Genomic DNA, 23881 nt, shown 5'->3' with positions numbered 1-23881 from the left:
AAAATGCAGTCATACCTCGTGTTTTGAACGTCCCTCAATTCGAACAACTCCCAATTTGAACAGCAATGGCGAACAAGCTTTGGATCTTGATCTTGATCTTAAAGGAGGCTCAGGATTCCTTCTAAGCCAAGCCTTTGCATCGGTACCTGCCTTAGGAGGAATCTGAGCCTTCTGTAAGATCAAGATCAAGGCGCTCAGGAGGAAAAGAAGATGAGGTTTAGAAGAGGAGAGGTGGTGTTCTACAGACTGAAATGAGAATGGACTAATACATTTTACATAGATTTCTATGGAAAAAATAGTTTCGGTTTTCAAACATTTCAGATTTCGAACGGCATTCAGAAACGAATTAAGTTCGAAAACCGAGTTTCAATATATATATATATATATATATATATATATATATATATATATATATATATATATATATATATATATATATATATATATATATATATATATATATATATATATATATATAATATAATTTTTTTTTTTTTTACACACACACACACACACACACCGGGTAGTGTAGTGGTTAGCACGCTCTGCTCACAACCGGGTTCGAATCCTGGGCGCGGCGAGGCAAATGGGCGGCAAATAGGCGAGCCTCTTAATGTGTAAGCCCCTGTTCATCTAGCAGCAGTAGGTATGGGATGTAACCGGAGGGGTTGTGATCTCGCTGTCCAGGTATGTGTTGTGTAAGTCGTATCAGCCCTACCCAAAGATCGGTCACTATGAGCTCTGAGCTCTCTCCATAGGGGAACAGCTGGCTGGGTGACCAGCAGACGACCGTAGGTGAATCACACAGCGTGTTGTCCAGCTGATCAGACGCATACACAACACTCGAAGGATCTACTTAGGTTTTGGTTGTAAAGGGAGCCGAGCTTGAGTCCTGTCTCCATAATAGTGTATAAAGTGATGTGTGAGTGCAGGGGAAGTGAAGTGTAAATCGGGAAATGGCCACAAGTGTGAAATGAGAGAGTAGTGCAAGGTAAACATGGTCAGAGATATCAACAGGGAAGATGGCGGCCGGCACGATGAATGTTTTCGAAGGATTCAAGGATGAGGACATTGTAGCCCATACATACAAACGAATGTGGAAAATTAAAGAAGAAAATGTGAAAATAAGAGAAGAAATACGTATCTTAGAAGCGATAATAAAGATGTGGAAGGAAGAGAGAGGTGGGTAGTGACAATGTAAAAAAAGATATCCAGTGATTTAATAGAGATGAAGAAGAGGGAAATGGAAAGAGAAAAAAAAAAGAACTGAGAAAAGAGGTGACAAAAAATAGTGGATTTAAACAAGAAGTACTGTGAAGAAATTAAGAAACTCAAGGAAGAGAACGAGGAGTTAAAGAAAGCTTTACAAGTGAGAGGTTATGGTTGGGAAAGTAAAAGAATTAGTGACAGAGGAAGTTAAAAGTTGGAAAAAAAGAGAGAGAACAACAAAAGGTGGATATGGAGTAGATAATAAAGCAACAGCAACAGAAACACAATAATGACATGGAAAAGAAAGTTATTAAAATAATAAAGGAAAAAAGTAGCCTTGTGAGAGACACAGTACAAAGAAAGATGTGTGTGGTGGTATTTGCGGTCAAGGAGAAGAACCTACCCATGAAAATAGCTAGAGAGAAAGAAGAGGCAAAAAGGGCAAAGGAAATTATAGTAGAAGTGGCAGGGGAAGGAGAGGAGATAGTTGAACAAATTGAAGAGGTTTATTGGATTGGAAAGTATGACAAAAATGGAACAAGACCAATGAAAATAAGATTCATGTCACAAATAGCAGCAAAACATCTGTTACAAAGAAAAAGGAAATTGGTTAAAGTAGAAGAAATGAGGGAAATGTGGATAAAAAGAGACGTGAATGAAGAAGAGATAGTTGAACTGGTGTAAACTGAAAGAGTTGAGGGTAGAGGCCCAGTCAAAAAACTAGGAGAGAACACAAGAACAAGTGAGGACATTCATTTGGAAAGTTGTGGACATGAAAGTGAGGAAATGGTGGCACAAAGATGCCATGGAAGATTAAGTGGAAGCTTAAAAATTATGTATACAAATATAGATGGTTTGGTGTCAAGCCTATTGGAAGTTAAAGATGACCTAAAGACATATCAGATGTGGTATGTCTAATGGAAACCAAACTAAAAGAAACCAAAATAAAGATGAGATTTGCAAAGGAAGGTTACAGCACATGGAGGAGAGACAGAAAAGGAAAGGGAGGAGGAGTGATGATATTGGTAAAAGAGGATATTGTTGTTGAGGAAGTGGAATATGGTGATGGAATGGTAGAAACTTCGAGCGTTGTGATTAAGATCAAAGGAAGTGAAAAAAAGGAAAGTTATTGTGATGTATGTACTACCAAAAACTAATACATGAGAAACCAATATATATAAAACTATGCTACTAGAAACAAGAAATAGTATAGAGGAAATGATAAGGAAAAATAACAAAGTTCTCTTAGTAGGCAACTTGAAAACTAAAGGAATTAACTGGGAGGAGATGGAAGTGAAAAAAAAAGTCGGATCATGGAGTGAAGAACTTGTGCATACCATGATGGTGAAAGCAATGAGACAGTGGGTGAATGAACCCAGAAGATGCAGAGGAGAAGAAGAACCATCACAGTTGGACTTGAATTTCCTAATTTTACTCCTACTTTCCCATCCACAAATCTTGAGTGTCTCTGTTGATAGTTCACTCCCACCATTTACCCTCTCTGCTGTTATTATTGTTACTATTATTACTCATTTATATTACATATATTATTACTACTAATAGTAATACTTATCTAGATACATTATTACATTAATTATTTCATATTATTATCATTATTACAACAATTACTTTTGCCTAAAATGCTCTGCTTCGGAAAGGCTAGCTACTTTTTACATGCCATTCCTCTGTATAAATTATACTTAATTATGATTAAATTGTATGCTTATATATCGTTAGCTATAAATAAATGTTTCAGATGTTTCAAATACTTGAACAGAGCTGGGGAGGGCAGGAAAAACTGGCAGAGATGTGCAACACTGTGTCACCCATCACTTAGGGTTTAAGAATCTTCCTGTTGAGGACAGATTAAAAAACTTTAGAGAGGCAGAAAATTAAAACAGTAGGATAGTAGGTTAAGGGATAAGAGCAGTCACCCTCTTTAGGAATTGGTTGAATGTAGGCAAACTTCTAGCAAGACAGAAAGGAAGATATTGATGGGAATGGTTGGTAGAGCTTGACTAGGCAAGGTGCAAGCATGGAAGCACAGTTTTGAGAGCAGTAGGAGGGACCCCATCAGGTCCATAAGCCATCTGAGACTAAGGACAGTGAAGGCATGGAAAACATTATTGTGAAGGATCCTAATGAGAGGCATGAGATGATTAGATGGAAGAGAGGGAGGAACAAGCCCTGAAATATCGAAAGTAGAGTTTTTGGCAAAGGTCTGAGCAAAGAGTTCAGCTTTAAAGATAGATGAGATGGCAGTGGCACTATCAGGTTGAAGTAGAGGAGGGAAAGATAAAGAAAAGTTTTTGGAGACATTTTTTGGCTAGTTGCCAGAAGTGATAAGGGAAGTTAGTTATGTTAAAAAGATTTTGGCATTTTTCTATTGATGAAGGAGCTTTGGATTGTTGGAAAACAGTCTTGGCATGATTTTGGGCAGAAATATAAAGCGCATGAGGTTCAGGTGATAGAAGACTCATACTGCTGTGGGCTGTCTCTCTCTCATGTATAGCAGGAGAACAGGGTGTGTTAAACCAAGGTTTAGGGCAGGAGAAAGAATGAAGAATGTACACCTCCATGCTAGACAGAACCATCTCTGTTATGTACTCAACACAAAGAGAGCAGTCCCTGACAGAAGCAGTAATAATTCCAAGGAAAACCAGAATAATACCTCCTCTTGTCCTACCAAATTAGAAGAGGCAAAATACCAGAGGCATCTCTACTCAGGGGATCTAGAGGAGGAACTGAAGTGATAAGACAAAATGTATGTAAGAGGTAGTGATTGAAGGAGCCCAATGGAGAAGACAAAAGCAAAACGATTAGAGGTTAGAAAAAAAGGTTAATAATGTTAGGCATATCTCCAGGATGGTCAGGAATACATGTAAGGTGCTGCAGTAACTGCTCTAAGTCATGGGAGACAGCAAAGGTAAAGGTTAGTTATCTGGTTGGTAAGTGAAGGGAGTGGAAAGGCAAAGCTGATGGTGAACACTGAAACCCTTATGACTGGAGATCTCTGCAAAAGGAAACTGTGTCAGGATGTGCTCTGATTTGGAGGATATACAGTCAAAGATATTTTTAAGAAGTTAGGTAAGGGGTATACAGCACTGATGAATTTAGTTGGAGAGTGATTCTGAAGTCAAAGCCAGATGATAGAGAATTCAGAAGACTCAAGAGCATGTATACAAGAATAAGTTAGGCTGTTGCCCACATAGATGGAACGTCTAGTTTGAGGCTGAAAATGAGGATAGAAAAAGTAGGAGGGAAGAGAGAAGGGATCATTGTTAGTTGCCTCGGACACCTGTGTATCCCTGAGGAGAGGTGGTGGTGTACAGATTGGCAATTAGACTGAAAGCTGCAAATGTTGCAGAAAATGAAGAATAGAAGAGGGGTGTCAAGACGCTTAGGGTTGATAGGATAAGAGTAGTCCAACCTGGAGATACTCATGGTTTCCTCCCAAGATAGGAAGTCTGAGGCTGGTTTAGGGAGTCGCCTCATTAAATTATGAATTTTGAGTGAAAAATGTGTTTGGTGCATGTAGTGTTGTGTGAAGGGAGAGAGCAGGCTGTGACTGCCCCCTTGTGTTGTGAGATACGAAGGGAAGCCATTAAGGGAGGTCACAGCTGGGTAAAAGGCAACTTCACAGCACCCATCTTGTTCAGTGCTTGTGAGACCTCCCTGGGAATAAGTATTATTTCAACTGGTCCTTATTACCTCTTTGTACTGGTGTTGAATGGTGGCTGTTTCAGGTGTCAACTTGCCATATTTTGTATCTGTTACTTGCTGTTTATAATTTTAAGTAAACCAATTAATGATTCTGGGATTTGCCTTCCTCTGATGAACAGTTGTTACAGGTCTCATGGATTTGTCACTAGAGAATGTGGCTTCTCACTGCACTTGTTTGCTGTCCATTATCTTATCCCATTTACATGCCATTCAGATTTATCTACCATACAGTCATTTACTTTACAACATTCCCTACTTCATTCAAACACTCCCATGTTCATTTTCAGGCATAAGAAAGAGAACTGTGAAAGGCAACCATTTTTACTGCAGCATGTTTTTATTTAAAAATTACATCTTGTGGGTTGTGTTTGTAGCGGGACACAAGTCACCGCTCCTAGCACTCCGTTTTCTGTTTTATTTTCACCCTTCCGTTTTCACTCTCTCTACTGCACAGACTTTTGTCTTTCATCTTTTCTGTCCTCACTTTATTTTCTTACTTGTACACATTCTGTGCACGCTCTTTGACACATGTGTTACACATCTTCTAAATACATCTTATTACTCCTTTCTTCACACAGACATACACACACACATACACTCTCTTTTTTTTTATTTTGTGTGTGTCGTTTGTTATGTTAAGTAATTTTTGTATATATTGTTCATGTTTTTGCTGAATAAACAGAGAATACCCAGGCTAAATTTCCTTTGCCAGAGCTACACTGTTATGACACTGGAAATTGTTACCCTTCAAGGACTAAACACTGCTATGACCAAGAGTCATAGTTGGGAGCCTACACTTCTCGCTTGAGCAACTTCCGGGCGGCCAAGTAGCACCTCACCTTCGCTATAATTGGTGACCCCGTTTTTCCGGAGTGAGCAGCCAAGTCCACCCTGCTGCTATCCTCCAACCACCTGGCCAAGGCGACGCGGTCGGCTACGGGCGAATCTTCCGGCAGCTGCCCCTTCGCCGGTGTCGCCGCCTCCAGCAGCAGACCCCGGCCGCCACCCCGCCGGCCGCCGCCCCCAGCCGCCCGTATGCCACCCCCCGCCGCCCAGCCGCCCTTACGGCGCCCCACCCCGCGGCACTCTCCAGCTGGCCCTCGCCACTGGCCAGCAGTCTCTCCCAGTCGCGGACGCTCCTCCACGTAACTTCTGCCGGCCCCTCCAGTTTCCTGCTGTTACCTGGAGCCCTCCCACTGGCCTCGTCCCGCCTCCATCTACAGCTCTTCATTGGGGATTACCTACGGTCCATCGCCCAGGATTAACACTGTCATCCGTGGATTACTTACAGTGCGGTGCCAAGGATAACGTACAGTTCGTTCAGTGGTGAGTGAAGTGACATTGCCCCAATTCAGCATCTCTCACCGCTGTGGCACCCGGTCACACCGGCACCTCACGCCTTCACTCCTCACCGCTGTGGCTCCCGGACTTTCCGGCGCCTGTAGTGTACTTTACACAGTCACGTGGTGGTCCACTCAGCACAATGCCTGATGACGTCGACTCCGTAGCCTCCATCTCAGCAGAAGACAGTACCAAGCAACTTGTTGAGCTCGTCTCACAGCTTATACTTGAAGTGAGAGATCTTCGGAGAGAGGTCAGAGAACGCTCATGCTCACGTTCTTCCTCCAGACACCACTTCTGGCGCCGCCAGTGTTCAAAGAGTAAGACGCCGGAGACTTCTACTTTCTGCTACTACCATGAAGAGTTCAGGAAAGACGCAAGAAATTGTAAGGCTCCCTGTACCTTCGCCAAGTCTTTAAACCCCAACAGCGAGCACTAGCGGCGCATAGTGTTCGCGACACCTCGTCTGCGCTACTGAAGTTGTATGACCCTCTCTCCCGGACCAAGTTCCTCATCGACTCTGGTGCAGACGTCAGTATTCTCCCTGCCCCTGGTGTACTCCGGACGTTGCCTCCCCTCCTTCACCTTCACGCCGCCAATGGTACGGAGATTCCTGTGTACAAGCGACGCACCTTGCAACTTCACCTGAACCTCCGCCGTACCTTCGAGTGGACGTTCTACGTAGCAGCTGTCACGCAACCAATTCTAGGTGCTGACTTCCTCCGACACTTCAGTCTCCTAGTGGACATCAAGGGTCGGAAGCTGCTCGATCCTCTCACCTCAGTCACAACAAAGGGACAGGTCACTCTTGGTGATAGCACACAGATCTCCCTCGTCAAGGCAGACCACCAGTTCTCCTCCCTGCTGAAGTCCTTCCCTACGCTGACGCAGCCGTACTCAGCCAGCAAGCCGGTCACACACCACGTCTCGCACCACATCGAGACCAAGGGACCTCCTACCCACGCCAAGGTCCGCCGCCTAGCTCCAGAGCGCGCCAGACAAGCCAAGGCAGAATTCGAGTCCCTCATTCAGCAAGGCATCATACGGCCCAGCTCCAGCAACTGGTCTTCCGCTCTCCACATCGTGCCTAAGAAAAATGGCGAACTACGACTATGTGGAGACTACTGCGCTCTCAACTCGCGCACCGTCAAGGACAGGTACCCAGTGCCTAACATCCAGGAGTTCTCTTCTCAGCTCTCCGGATGCACCTACTTCTCGAGGATCGACCTTGTGAAAGCTTTTCACCACATCCCCGTCCATCCAGCGGACATTCCGAAGACTGCTCTCATCACACCCTTTGGATTGTTCGAGTACGTCAGGATGCCCTTTGGTTTGAGGAATGCCGCTCAAACCTTCCAACGCTTCATTGACGAAGTCCTTCGAGGTCTCCCCTTCTGCTTCGCGCACATCGACGACCTCCTCATCGCCAGTCCTGACGCAGAGACGCACCAACAGCACCTCCAGCAAGTACTCACCCGTTTGCAAGACTATGGGGTGCAAGTCAACGTCGACAAGTCTGTTTGGGGTCCCCTCCATCACCTTCCTTGGCCACACTGTCTCTTTGGAAGGCATCACTCCACTGCAAGAAAAGAGCGAGTCCATCCAGAACTTCCCCAAGCCTACAACACAGCGCCAACTCAAGCAATTCCTGGGGATGCTGAACTACTACAACCGCTTCATCCCCAGCTGCTCACTACTTCTTCAGCCCCTCTACGCGATGATCAAGCCTTGCAAGAGAGGACAGTCCATCTCCTTAGTCTGGACTCCAGCCACTGAGGAAGCTTTCACAGCAGCAAAACAAGCTCTCAGCTCCATCTCACCTCTCAGCTTCCCTGCCCCAGATGGCATCATCTCTATCGCCACAGACGCTTCTGACATCGGCATCGGAGCAGTTCTACAGCAGTATGTCGACGGAGGTTGGAAACCGCTCTCTTTCTTCTCAAAGAAATTTAACAAGGCGGAATCCAAGTACAGTACTTACGACAGGGAACTTCTCGCCGTCTACAAGGCCATCAAGCGTTTCCGGTACTTCGTGGAAGGTCGCAACTTCCATGTATACACCGACCACAAGCCGCTCACTTCGAAGTCCCTGCACATCAAGACCTCCTGTTCACCGCGACAACTGCGTCACATCGACTTCATCTCGCAGTTCACCACGGATTTGCGCTACGTCAAAGGTGAACACAACGCCCCAGCTGATGCTCTCTCGCGCAACATCTCTGCTGTGTCATCTTCTCCCATCGACTACACTGCCATCGCTGCTGACCAGGCCAACGATGAAGAGCTGCAGCAACTCCAAGACAACCCCGCACTACAGATGAAGAAGATACAACTCCCAGGAACCACAGTGCACGTTTACGCTGACACTTCCACCGATTCCTGTCGGCCCTATCTGCCGAAGACCCACCGGTATCGTGTTTTTCGTCAGCTGCACGACCTCTCCCACCCTGGCATCCGAGCATCTCAGCAGATGATGACCTCACGCTTCATCTGGTCTGGCATCAACAAAGACGTCAGGCTGTGGACCCGCACATGTGTCAAGTGCCAAGCCTCCAAGGTGTGGCGACACACACGCTCTCCTGCGGCCGCCTTTACTCCAGTCTCTTCACGGTTCGACCACGTGCATGTCGACCTCGTTGGACCACTACCCTACTCTGACGGTTACCGGTACCTTCTCACCTGCGTCGACCGCTTCACACGCTGGCCGGAAGCTGCACCTTTGGCTGACATCACAACGGACTCCGTCACACGTGCCTTCATCACTACTTGGATCTCCAGGTTCGGTGTCCCTCTCAGCCTCACTTCTGACCGTGGCAGCCAGTTCGAGTCCAGTATGTGGAACAAGGTGATGTCACTACTAGGCATCCAACGCTTCAGGACAGCCAGTTACCACCTGCAGGCAAACAGCACCATTGAGAGATTCCACCGTCAGCTGAAGTCTTCCTTAGCTGCCTCTGCCACACGTGCAGACTGGTTCCAGGCACTTCCTCTCGTCCTCCTTGGCATACGGACATCACTAAAGGAAGACCTACACCACTCCTCCGCCGAGCTCGTTTATGGTACCAAGCTCAGGTTACCTGGCGAACTCCTAACTCCTGCACCTCGCTCTACTCCTTGCAGCGTTCAGGACTTTGCTGCCAACCTCTCTGACTTCATGCAGCGTCTGCAGCCTGTCCAGCCTCGCCCGTCTCCCTCCAAGACTTTTGTCAGCCAGGATCTGGACACTTGCACGCACGTGTTCGTCAGGGTTGACGCTGTGAAGAAGCCCCTGCAGCAGCCCTACCAAGACCCCTTCAAAGTCCTGAGCAGGAGGAGAAAGACGGTCACTGTGGACAAGGATGGTAAGGCTGACACCATCTCCATCGACCGAGTCAAGCCTGCCTACCTCCTTCACAGTGACCCGGCCGTCATCAACACCATCGGCCAGAACGTCGCCACCAACACCACTCGGCACCAGAAGACAGTTACGTTCCTCCTCCCTCGTCACTAGGGGGGGAATACTGTAGCGGGACACAAGTCACCGCTTCTAGCACTCCGTTTTCTGTTTTATTTTCACCCTTCCGTTTTCACTCTCTCTACTGCACAGACTTTTGTCTTTCATCTTTTCTGTCCTCACTTTATACATTTTCTTACTTGTACACATTCTGTGCACGCTCTTTAACACATGTGTTACACATCTTCTAAATACATCTTATTACTCCTTTCTTCACACAGACATACACACACACATACACACTCTTTTTTTATAATTTTGTGTGTGTCGTTTGTTATGTTAAGTAATTTTTGTATATATTGTTCATGTTTTTGCTGAATAAACAGAGAATACCCAGGCTAAATTTCCTTTGCCAGAGCTACACTGTTATGACACTGGAAATTGTTACCCTTCAAGGACTAAACACTGCTATGACCAAGAGTCATAGTTGGGAGCCTACACTTCTCGCTTGAGCAACTTCCGGGCGGCCAAGTAGCACCTCACCTTCGCTACATGTTCTCTTAAGACATTTAACGCCATACTATAGGAGTTAAAATCTTTTTAATACTGCTTGCATATGTTGTTACGGCCCACTGCTTGGCAAGATATGATTTCACAAGTCATGATAGTTATAAGTGTTTTGAACATTTGCCCCCATTTAAAAAAAAACATAAAATCTAGAAAATTGTGGTTGCAAGACTAGGGTACAGGTCCAAATGTACACGCAAAAACTGCATGCATTTTCAGGAAAAAATTCCAGTGTCAAGCTCGTTCATTCTTTTAATTTCAAACCTACTTGATGTATTACTAAACAGTTATACTTTTAGTTGATATGTCAGATTTTTATGTATTTCATGAGGTATGAGGTCTATTATAAAGTGCATCTCCTTATGACTGCCAAACCCTAAGTAGATGTACCCTAGTTCAATTACATGCATCTTTTTTTTTCTTTTAATGTAATTATCAATCTTAGTAAATATTATGCATAATACTTATAATCTTAGTTTAGTTTAAACTAAAGTAGTTGTATAGTGATAGGAGGTCTACATTACATATCTACAGCAAAAAAAAAAATATGAAGAGATGCTACACACTTTTCAATAGAAAACAAACATCATCTTAAGTAATAAAACACACTGTCTGTCTGTCTGTGTGTCCACTTTTAATGGAAAAACCATTGAAGTGATTGTGATGAAATCACACTCTGGGGAGTGACACAGGCTCTATGTTAACTACCTCCAATAAAAAATTGTTAGATTATTCAGGCAAAATCTGTCACTACAATCCAATTCTTGATGTTGGTGCCCATGAAGGGGAAACATTCTTAATGGCTACTGACAGAGGACATGTACAATAGTAAACAAATGTATATTTTGGAAACCATTAAACTAATTATGATAAGATTTGGTAGGGGGTCCCCCTTGATCTGGGGAGTGACATAAGCTATGTCTTAAATACTTACAACCAAAACCTGTTAGATTATATTCAGGCAAATCTGACACTGTAACCCAATTCTTAATGGTGGCGCCCATTCAGGGGAAACATTCTTAATGGCTACTAACAGAAACTAGTTTCGGCACAGAGATTATGCCTTTATCAAGGAGCTGTGGACAAATAACAGACGAATACATAGAAAAATATCAATTTATCAGTAATATCCTTGGTCATTATCAGCCTTGTAGGATACATACTTTTATATGAAGAAAAAAAATATAGTAAGTGAGGGTGTTTTTTTAATTTTTTAGGGGGGGGGGGTCTTGTAGCTGAAATCAAAAGAAGCAAATTTTTTAGTGTTCAGTTTCTCCCACTTCTCAAACTCAGTATTTTTTTCTTATTATTATGGATGGAATGAAGATGCCTTGAAGTATACTCCTGTAATCTGGTGGCTTCTGCATGAATGATTGCTTGGAAAATTGCGTGCATCCCCACTGAGCCATCATGAGACGAATGCTAATGGAGATGCATTTTTTCGAATTAGGTTTAGAAGGTCATAAACCACATGATTGACAAACCCCAATCTTACCCTACCATTTACTATATATATAGGACCAAGTTTTCATTGACAGCAGTGGTGTTCTGTTACTCAGATTGGAAGCCTGACTTGAGCCAGTAAAGATGAATGTATGAGAGCCCAATGGAGACGTGCTTCTGGTTGTGGTGGTGTGTCTCCTTTGGTTTAGTGTTATTTATCAAAGTTATCTTTCCTAATTGTAATATTTTTTTTCTTTCTTTTTTTCAGTTGGATATGAATAGTGTATGAACTAATATTATAACTATACACTGAAAAGTAACAGAACTAGAAAATCTAGATAAATACTGAATGAAGTTTCTAATAAAGAGTATAAACTAAAAAAAAAAAAGAAAAATAGAAAATAATAATGCTATAAAAAAAAAAAAAAAACAGAAAATAATGACTACTAGATTAAAAGCTGGAAACAGTTACTGTCAAACAGACATAGAAGCTGCAATTAAAGATCACAAAACTTGGTTCTTAATAATCCCAAACCTGTATTTCAGAACCATATGACTGGATTTTTTTCTAATTGTTATAATGACCTCCATCATGGTATATTTTTAGTCTAGACTAATAGACAGAATCAGCATGGATAGCCTAGGCCACATGTTTGTCTTCCTATGTCTGCCTCCCTTAATTTGAACTGTCCTATACTTCCTTTGCTGCATGTCTCCCTGTAACCTAACATTATTTTTGCTTGTCTACTGTATTCTAAGTACTGGTTCTTGAACTTAATTTATTCCTGAATGCTGTTCAAAATCTGAAATGTTTGAAAACCAAAACTATTTTCCCTATAGGAATCAATGTAAAATGGATTAATCCGTTTCCTGTCTTAGTGGCTTATGATAGACACTTCCACAGCCAAGAAGGCTGCTTTGCAACATATCCAGCTCACAAATTATTTACCCAGAAAGGATGTAATGAATGAACTTAGTGACACAGAATTCATCAGAAGATACTGTTTAGATCAGTCTAGTGAGGGAAACCTTTCAGAGGGATGCAGAGAGGAGCAACCCATTTTCCTCCAAAATGAAAGTGATCTTAACACTTAGACACCTTGCTGCTGGGAAAAGCTGCTTAAAAAATGCAGTTGTGTAGTAATGATGGTGTTGGGGATCATTGAGAAAGTCACAGGTGGCTCAGGATTACTCATAAATGCCGAAAACTATTTGTTTACACTGAGGCTTTTCACATTTACCTTATTTCAAAGATGGAATTACTGTCTTGCACTAAGTGTCTTTCCTCCAAATATATAAAAAAGAAGTAGATACTTATAGAAACTATAAGTTAGTAATAAACGGCAGCTTTTGCTATGTCTTTTAATATTTGCAATCAAGTAACTTTGTTCTAGAACCAAATTATGGTACCACAACTGAAGCAATAATGAGTTCAAGTTCTTGTTCAAAAACTGAATTATTTGAAAAGGGAGGCATTGAGTAACTAAGATTCCACTTTATTATGGTTAAAACAAAAGACCAGAGCTTTACTTTATTCCCTTTTTTTTTTTTTTTTATGTAGGAAGGACACTGGCCAAGGGCAACAAAAAATCCAATAAAAAAAAAATGCCCACTGAAATGCCAGTCCCGTAAAAGGGTCAAAGCAGTAGTCAAAAATTGATGGATAAGTGTCTTAAAACCTCCCTCTTGAAGGAATTCAAGTCATAGGAAGGTGGAAATACAGAAGCATGCAGGGAGTTCCAGAGTTTACCAGAGAAAGGAATGAATGATTGAGAATACTGGTTAACTCTTGCATTAGAGAGGTGGACAGAATAGGGAGATGAGAGAAAGAAGAAAGTCTTGTGCAGCGAGGCCACAGGAGGAGGGGAGGCATGCAGTTAGCAAGATTAGAAGAGCAGTTAGCATGAAAATAGCAGTAAAAGATAGAGATGCAACATTGCGGCGGTGAGACAGTCACTGAAGACACTGAAGACAGTCAGTTAGAGGAGAGGAGTTGATGAGACAAAAAGCTGTTGATTCCACCCTGTCTAGAAGAGCAGTATGAGTGGAACCCCCCCCAGACATGTGAAGCATACTCCATACATGGACGAATAAGGCCCTCGTACAGAGTTCGCAGCTGGGGAGGGGTGAGAAAAACTGGTGGAGACGTCTCAAAACAACTTCATAGAAGCTGTTTTAGCTAGAGATGAGATGTGTGTGAAGTTTCCAGTTCAGATTATAAGTAAATGACAGACCGAGGATGTTCAGTGTAGAAGAGGGGGACAATTGAGTGTCATTGAAGAAGAGGGGATAGTTGTCTGGAAGGTTGTGTTGAGTTGATAGATAGAGAAATTGAGTTTTTGAGGCATTGAACAATACCAAGTTTGCTCTGCCCCAATCAGAAATTTTAGAAAGATCAGAAGTCAAGTGTTCTGTGGCTTCCCTGTGTGAAATGTTTACCTCCTGAAGGGTTGGACGTCTATGAAAAGACGTGGAAAAGTGCAGGGTGGTATCATCAGCATAGGAGTGGATAGGACAAGAAGTTTGGTTTAGAAGATCATTAATGAATAATAAGAAGAGAGTGGGTGACAAGACAGAACCCTGAGGCCTATGTTTAGGGCCTATGTTCAAGGTTTAGAAATGAAAGTGAATATTATGTTATAATACTTTTTTATTTGCAGGCTTAATTTTATTTATTTTTTCCTGTTTTATATCCAGCTTCCTTATTTTATTAGGACTAGGACAGTGTCTCCAAGTGGATTCCCTTCCTGCCATCAAATTGTGGCCAGGATTCAAACCCATGTACCTGAGGACCCCTCAGTCTCGAAAATGTGCATAGTCCCAGTGTACCACAGCAGCCTCATTTGCTGGCTTAAAATTAGTATTTTTATTCTTTTTTTAGTTCTTGTGCAATACATGAGAGAGGTGGCCCACAAAAGGTGCTTGAACCTTCCATCACCAAAATCTCATGCACTCTATATTTCTGCACGGAACCATACCAAGTCTGTTCGACTAGCCAAAAACTGCTTCATTAATAAAAAGTGTCAAAATCTTTCAAGATCTAATTCCCCTTGTGACTTTTGGCACCTAGCCAAAAACATCTCCAATAACTTTGCTTCTTCTTCTTCTTTCCTTCCTTTATTTCAACCAGATGGCACCACTGCTATCACATCTATCTCTAAATCTGAACTCTTCACTCAAACCTTTGCTAAAAGGGCTTGTTCCTCCTCCTCCACCCTCTGACTACTTCATGCTACCTATTAAAATTCTTCGCAATGATGTTTTCCATGCCCTTGCTAAGCCTTGGAAGGCTTATGGACCAGATGGGGTCCCTCCTATTATTTTCTGAAACTGCCTCTGTGCTTGCACCTTGCCTAGTCAAACTCTTTCAACTCTGACTGTCAACATCTAACTTTCCTTCTTGCTGGAAGTCTGCCTACATTCAGCCTGTTCCTAAAAAGGGTGACTGTTCTAATCCCTCAAACTACTGTCTTATTGCTTTAATTTTCTGCCTATCTAAAGTTTTTGAATCTATCCTGAACAGGAAGATTCTTAAACATCTATCACTTCACTACCTTCTATTTGATCGTTAGTATAGGTTCTGTCAAGGCTACTCTACTGGTGATCTGGCTTTCCTTACTGAGTCTTGGTCATCCTCTTTTAGAGGTTTTGGTGAAATTTTTGCTGTTGCTTTAGACATAACAAAAGCTATTGATAGAGTCTGGCACAAAGCTTTGATTTCCAAACTACCCTCCTACAGCTTCTATCCTCCTCTCTGTAACTTCATCTCAAGTTTCCTTTCTGACCATTCTATTGTTGCTGTGGTAGACAGTCACTGTTCTCCTAAATCTATTGAAAGGACAGAAACCTGAAACCTCAGGGTTCTGTCCTGTCACCCACTCTTTTCCTATCATTCATCAATGATCTTCCATCTATCCACTCCTATGCTGATGATACCACCCTGCACTTTTCCATGTCTTTTCATAGACATCCAACCCTTCAGGAAGTAAACATTTCATGCAGAGAAGCCACAGAACACCTGACTTCTGATCTCTCTCTAAAATTTCTGATTGAGGCAGAGCAAACTTGGTATTGTTGAATGCCTCAAAAACTCAATTCCTCCATCTATCAACTCAACACAACCTTCCAGACAACTATCCCCTCTTTAATGACACTTAGCTGTCCCCCTCTTCTACACTGAACATCCTCAGTCTGTCCTTTACTTATAATCTGAACTGGAAACTTCACATCTCATCTCTAGCTAAAACAGCTTCTATGAAGTTAGGTGCTTTGAGACGTTTCCACCAGTTTTTCTCACCCCCCCCCCAGCTGCGAACTCTGTACAAGGGCCTTATCCATCCATGTATGGAGTATGATTCACATGTCTGGGGGGGTTCCACTCATACTGCTCTTCTAGACAGGGTGGAATCAACAGCTTTTTGTCTCATCAACTCTTCTCCTCTAACTGACTGTCTTCAGCCTCTCTCTCATCGCCGCAATGTTGCATCTCTAGCTATCTTCTACCGGTATTTTCATCGGTATTTTCATGCTAACTGCTCTTCTGATCTTGCTAACTGCATACCTCCCCTCCCATGGTCTTGCTGCACAAGACTTTCTTCTTTCTCTCACCCCTATTCCATCCATCTCTCTAATGCAAGAGTTAACCAGTATTCTCAATCATTGATCCCTTTCTGTGGTAAACTCTGGAACTCCCTGCCTGGTTCTTTATTTTCACCTTCCTTTGACTTGAACTTCTTCAAGAGGGATCAATTTTAGCCATACTACCACTATGGAGAACACAACCATGGTTTGCAGAGGCCCTTCGCCTTCTGCAGGATGCACCTTGACTTTTTCCTCAAAAGTGCCTGTATCTACCTCAGGATCCACAATGGGCCCATCCAATCAGGACTCTGCAGTTGGCAGTATGGCCTCTGTCAGGGAATCTTTCTGGAGGTCAGGACTTTCAGAAAGGGTTACTCAAGGGTTCTTCAAAGCTTGGAACGAGAAAACACTTGAGGCATATGGGAGGCATATCAAAGTATGGAACAAGTTTTGTTTACGAGAAAAAGTTGATCCATTTTCTCCCCTGGTAAACAAACTGTTGGACCACGTATTCACGTTATTCAGTGAAGGATAGGCAGATGCTTCTGGGTACAGTTACAGTAGTCTCAATGCAGCCAGGTCAGCTATTTCTATGGTGGCAAAAATTAATGAAATCCCTGCTAGTCAGAACGAGTTTGTATGCTTATTTATGAAGTCAGCAGCAAAATGGTGCTCCAAACTGTCTAGAAGTAACTTTGCATAGAATCCTGATGTCTTTTTAAATACATTTGATCTTTGGGAAAACAATAATCAATTATCACTTTCAAATTTAGCCAAAAAAGTGGCAGGTTTGCTTCTTATTTTATCTGGCCGGAGGTTTTAAAAGCATAGATTGCTTGGACTTCAGGAATATGTTACTTAATAAAAATGAGGTCATCTGTAAAACTGGAGATGCGCTTAAAACATCCAATGTCAGACATCATGTATAGAACATAGGTTTCAAGGCATTCCCACTGAATAAAAATGTATGTATTGTTGGTGCTATTAGAACATATTTACAATTAACGAGCAAACTGAGAATAAGATTAAATACGAATAAGCTGTTGTTATCAAGCAGGAAACCTTTTGGCCCAGCATCCAAGACCACAGTTACTAGATGGGTCAAAGATATAATGAGAGAATCTGAGATCAGTGAGGATTTGTTTAATGCTTATTCAGCAAGGTCTGCATCCACTTCTAAGGTATTTAAAACAGGCATGGCCTGGGAAAGTATAAAAAAGGCAATTGGATTGAGGTGTGAATCTACTTTTACCAAGACCATTTTGCCTGGGGGGGCATTTGGAGAAACCAATTTGAGTTCATATGCAGGGAACAGATAATGGGCTGTTTCAAGTGTTAAGTTCCTTCTAACACACCTACAGGTTTATGTACATGTATGATCTTGTATTTATATATATATATATATATATATATATATATATATATATATATATATATATATATATATATATATATATATATATATATATACACACACACACAGTAAAATCCCTCTCATCCAGCATTCAAGTATCCGGCAGCTTCAAGTATCCGGCACATTTTTCCCCGAGCCTTAAAATCAATAAAAAATCAATGTGTACTCATAAAATCAATTAAAATTCCCGCGCGAGGCATACTTTGTCCCCTCGCCACCAGAGCGCACTGCTTTGTGCCAACCGCAGCCCACTGCACTGTGTTTACTCAGTGACTCAGTCCCGCGTGTGCACTGTTTATCGCCTGACACCTTCATCATGCCTAAAGTTGTAGAAAAGAGGAAGCGTGTTGTGCTTACACTTAAGCAGCTGATCAGATCAGCTGCTGATTAAGATCAGCTGATCTTTGTTATGGTAAGATACGTGAGTATAGGGTGGTGATTGTGGACATAATTTCACTTCTATTCAAGTATCCGGCAATATTCAAGTATCCGGCATGTCGGCGGTCCCGTTGATGCTGAATAAGAGGGATTTTACTGTATATATATATATATATATATATATATATATATATATATATATATATATATATATATATATATATATATATATATATATATATATATACACTGTCCTTTTTTCAAAAAGTTTGTTGTTGTTTGGTTGAGGATAAGGCTACGAATAGTCATGCATGACCACGCTGCTGGGCAGCCAGCTGTGGAGGAAGAATTATGAGATCATCATAACTTACCCTGGTAAGTGTGCAATAATCAGAGTTCTTCCTAAGATGTGATGCCCAGCTTTGCGTGGTCTTGCGTGCCCGCCCATCCTATTTAATTAATGTCCCTTGGTTGATGGGACGCAGATTGTATATATATCATGTTGGTACATTTAAGGTTACATTTTTGTATGGGTGCAACATGTTGCTCTGCTGGTTGGACTATTCCACATGTCTGAGAAGGATGTTCATTGGTTGTTCTTAATTCACCTGTATGGTGTAATTCAATGTTATATTTTGAATGGTTGTTTTACTGATGATATCCACCAAATCAATTGCTCATCCCCAACCTTGGATGAAATCTGAATACTGGTAACATCACACCATCAGTCACGCATGACCGTGCAAAACTGGGCAGCACAGCTTAGGAAGAACTCCGATGATCGCACATTTGCCAAGGTGTTACAATGATCTCATAATTTTTGGCTACTGTTTTGGACCCCATTCAGGGACCAGCATTTCAGTGGGCTTTTTTTTTTTTTTTTTTTTTTTTTTTATTGGATTTTTGTTGCCCTTGGTTGGTGTCCCTCCTACATAAATATTTGTATATATATATATATATATATATATATATATATATATATATATATATATATATATATATATATATATATATATATATATATATATATATATATATATATATATATATATATATATATATATATATATGAGGAGAAATTAGGCCAAATAAGGCTTAGGCCACTTTATTTATTCCTACCAAATATTCATCACAGTGAACATATCTGTGCTATGCATTTTTCTTATGAAGTGTACACTTTTGTGCTTTCACTACAGAAAGAGGAATAATTATATAATTATATTGAGGATAGATCAAAAAAACTTTAGAGAAGCAGGAAATTAAAGCAATAGGGTGGTACTTTGAGGGATTAGAATGGTAACCCTTTTTAGAAACAGGCTGAATGTAGGCAAACTTCCAGTAAGAAGGAAAGGTAGATGTTGATAGAGTTGGAAGAGTTTGACTAGGTAAGGTGTAAGCACAGAGACACAGTTTTGGAGAACAACAGGAGGGACCCCATCAGGTCCATAAGCCTTCTGCGGGTTAAGGCCAGCCAGGGCATTGAAAACATCACTGTGAAGTAGTCAGAAGGTGGAAGAGAGGTGGGGAAAAAACCCTGAATCATCCAAGGTAGAGTTTTTAGCAAAAGTCTGAAAGAAGAGTTCAGCTCTAGAAATAGATGAGATGGCAGTGGTGCCATCAGGTTGAAATAAAGAAGGGAAAGATGAAGAAGTAAAGATATCGGAGATGTTTTTAGCTAGATGCCAGAAATCACGAGAGGAGTTAGATCTTGATAGATTATGACACTTTCTGTTAATAAAGGAGTTTTTGATAGTTGGATAAAAGACTTGGCATAATTCCAGACAGAAATATAAAGTGCTTGAGATTCTGGTGATGGAAGGCTTAAGTACTTTTATGGGCCATCTCCCTATAATGTATAGCACAAGAACAGGCTAAACCTTCCAAACCAAGGTTTGGAAGGTTTAGGGCGAGAGAAAGAGTGAGGAATGTACGCCTCCATGCCAGACACTATCACCTATGTTATGTGCTCAGCACACAGAGATGGGTCTCTGACACGGAAGCAGCAGTCATTCCAAAGAAAATCATAATAGTACTTCCTCAGGTCCCAATTAGCAGAAGCAAAATGCCTGAAGAACCTCTGCTTTTGAGGATCCTGAGGAGGGATTGGAGCAATAGGACAAGATACAGATATGAGGTTGTGATTGAAGGAGCCCAACAAGGAAGGTAGGGTGACAGCATAAGCAGAAGATTAGGAAAAGATTAAGAATGTTGGGCATATCTGCAAGATGTAGCATCACACAAGGCAAATTTCTTCTAACAAGTTGGATGTTTTTGTTGGCAGTTGGGCAAAATGATGGGCAAACAACATTTTGTTGCTCACTTTCTGTTGTCAGGAAGAATAGAAAGGGTTGTGTTGCTGGACATGTTGGGTACTAGTATTTGCAGTCAAATGTCTGTTGCGTTATAAGATATAAATGTAAACTGAATATAAACTATTGTACTTCATGAGGCAAATTGTCAATTACAAAACTTTAAAAAAGTAAGTATATGAGTGATTGTGATTTGATTGTGTGGTGTGTGAAATCATTTATAGCTCTTATTTCACAACAGCAGCTGGTGAGATAAACGTGTCATGATGGAGTCCCATGCTACGTCTTACTGGAGTGTGAAAGCTCAGCACAAATTAATTGAGCTCTAGTGGATCCAGACTATTAAAATTGGTACTCGGGGTGTTGGTCATACTTGCTTGCACTGTTGCCACCTCAACCCCAGAGTGACCTAACCATGGCCAGCAGGGCACAGCCAGTGGAGACAGTGGCACACAGCATTGCTAAGTGGATTGAAAGATTTATGTCATTGTTCTATCATCAAATCAAAAGCCATTCACAAAAACATGCAGTTGTATATAATAACATATAATTCTTGGAATAATTAAGGCAAAATAAAGTGGTGGAAGAAATGTTGGGGGTTTGTTGTTGAAATAACAAGGTGTTAATGCAATGGTCCAGTCCCTTTGTAACCCCAAACCTGAGTTCACATATCACCAACAAAAACAGCCACCATGTTGGAAGAAATTTGGTGTGTGATGCCATCTTAAGGAATACTCTTATTAAGCTTAAGCTTGAATTTCATATCTGTGAAAGAGAAAAGCCACACATTGCCAAATATGATGAGTAAAAGGATGAAAAGTGGTGATGGTATTAATATGTTTGAAAAATTACACATTTTTAGTACACTGAGGGTTCACACTGTCTTGGTGGGACAGTTGATTTCCACTGGACTACAGGTCATGTCAAATGTGCAGACTTTTCTCCCTCATATGCCTCATAACATTATAGTAGAAGTCGACAATGACAACCTAACTGAAAGATATATTTATGGTGCATAACCCTATGAATGCTGAAGGAATTGCAGTCATACTCTTCATTATGCTCCTGATTTGCCTTGCTTTCTGTTGCCTTGGAGAGTATGGACTTGTGCAGTGAAAATTTCTATTGAACCTTTGTGTTACAACCATCATGTCACAAATGACTATCCTTGACATGAATTATCTTGTATTCTGTTTGTGAAAATTCTTGCAGACTTTGACATGGTGCTACTTCAGGAGTCTAAGCACAATCTTGACAATAACATGGTGCATGTTTAAATCAAACATGAAAATTTCATGAACAATTTCATTTGAGACACTGACAAAGCCAGTGACTTCCTTGATGAAGGTCTGATGATAATAACACAGAAGTTACTAAATTCTTTTGACATTGCTGAGAACATTACAATATTAGTGGAGTTTGTTCCAACCTCTCACCTTCTCTCATTGACATTCTGGTCTTCTTGAAAAGTAAGTGGTAGTTAAACTAATTCACCTAGCATGTTAATTAATTTTTATTGCTATGGTTTATTATTTCAAGGCTTGCGGTCTGGTTTTCCAAGTCTGATACAGAATATTCCATTTCCGTACACCATCCAACAATGACATCACCACTGTTTCTGAGCTCTGTTTCTGCCTCTGCTTGAATAGATGCCATTGAGCAGAAGAGATGAACTAAGTTTAACTTTGTATGGAGAGATGAGCAGTGTTGCACTGCTGTTCTAGGTATGATACGGAAATACATGAAAAAACATTTCTGAATTACAGCTTTCTATTGTAATAATGCTATATTGTAAATTAAACATTTTTACACTTCATGGAAAAATGAGTGATTGGAATCCCAGTGTGAGGTGCGGCAACACCACAAAGCATGTAAACGCAAACACAAGGATGGACTGGACAAGTTTCAGCCTAACAAACTGCAGAAATGCAACAAGCCTCACTCAGCGGCTACAGTAATGACAGTATATTAATAATTGACAACTGGACAACTAGAAAATACTAGTATAGCCTCCCTCTCCACCACACTGTTCATTGATACAGCAGATACTATTGCCCCCATCGTGCCTTGTTGGATTCAGTAACATGTAGTTACTTATATTCCTTTACTGTGTAGAGTAGTAAATGACACTCATCTCCACCATACTGGCTCTTCATCAGCTGTAAGCACCAAGGTGGCAAGAAGTATTCAAATTCCTTGTTGAGGAGGTCTCTTCTCCACATGACCATGTTGACAAACATGGATATGGAGACAGCAGCCAACTCCTCTGTTCAGTATGGACTCTGTTTTTGTAACATCATTGTTGAACAGTGAATGGAGACACAATCCATAAAAACGGACTAGTGTGAACTGGGCCTAAGACCAGTTTGTGACAGTAACTAGATGTACACTGTTGTACTGCTTTAATTACAGTATGCAACAAAATTTCACTTCTGTCTTGTTCTTGGCACCAAACCATAATTTTAAAATTATTTCCATCTAAACAAAACAGAAAAAAAAAATATTTTGATCCTAAAACCCTATTTTGATCTTTTTGTGGTTAGAACAATTAATTTACATTTTTGCTTTATTACATTATAGTATGGGTTACTGTTGGTTTTCATGTCAGGTAAAGACCTTTGCAAAATCTCATTTGGTTGCCTAATTGCTTTTGAAATATTGCAAATAAGTTAAAACAATAAGAGAAAGGATATAAAGTGTTCTAAAGATTTTAAATTTTAATAAGATAATTCCTGAACTGATCAGATTTAGCAAGAAATTTCTAGTATTTAGAAGAATTTGCTTACATTTCAGAAATCTCAAATCTTCCAGAATGTTCTACCAGACACTTTTAGAAGTTTCTAGAACATTTTAGAAATGTAAACATTTCCAGAATATTCTAGAACTTTCTAGAATACAGTAGAAATATGTAGAAGTATTAAGAATTTTCTGGAATCTAGAGGGATTTTCTAGAATGATTCAGAATATTCTAAAGTAGGTTCAAGAATATTCTAGAAAGACTGAGACCAGACCACTGATCAGTTCTGCTTTGGCTGCCTGAGAAGACACATCACAAGAGGTGAAATGGCATCAAGAGGCTGCAGTCATTCTCCAGATGCATTCTGCTACATATGTGGTCAATTCATCAAGACAAGAGCAAAGAAGTTCTCTGTGACAGCATCTGGAAAAATGTGTGAAGCTTACAAAGCATATTTTGCTGTGCCAGTTGGGGACCAGGACAAGATCTGGGCACCTCATTTTGCTTGTGAGCATTGTAAGAGAACACTAGAAGGTAAAATAACTTAGTTTTTCAAGAGTAAAATCCAATTAAGAATTAAGAATAAAAATAAACTGTTTAACAGAAACTCATACTGTTGTTCTTTTACAGGATGTTATAGAGGGGAAAACAGAGCCATAAAATTTGCTATTCCTAGAATATGGCATGAACCCACTGATCACTCAACTGACTGCTTTTTCTGCATGGTGGAATCTTCCAAATGCTGA

The 23881-nt window shown here is 41.0% G+C and overlaps 1 protein-coding gene across 11 annotated transcripts in view; it reads right to left on the bottom strand.

Moving 5' to 3' along the window:
- The window catches only part of LOC135099770 (glycerol-3-phosphate dehydrogenase, mitochondrial-like), a 166368-nt gene that overhangs the window by 102501 nt on the left and 39986 nt on the right, over positions 1-23881 (bottom strand). The window contains exon 3 of one of the 11 annotated variants that reach the window (XM_064002288.1): positions 8953-9166. The exons of 9 other annotated variants lie outside the window; for them this stretch is intronic. In XM_064002288.1, the coding sequence (XP_063858358.1) occupies positions 8953-9138 (186 nt within the window). In that variant the 5' untranslated portion in view covers positions 9139-9166. Of the gene's footprint in view, positions 1-8952; positions 9351-23881 lie in introns of those variants that run through there. One more of the 11 variants, XM_064002284.1, reaches the window with a different exon arrangement.

Source organism: Scylla paramamosain, chromosome 4 (genome assembly GCF_035594125.1).
Source record: "Scylla paramamosain isolate STU-SP2022 chromosome 4, ASM3559412v1, whole genome shotgun sequence".
Taxonomy (NCBI): Eukaryota; Metazoa; Arthropoda; class Malacostraca; order Decapoda; family Portunidae; genus Scylla; species Scylla paramamosain.
The sequence above is the reverse complement of the archived record's forward strand: the minus strand, read 5'-3'. Positions and strand labels throughout refer to the sequence as shown.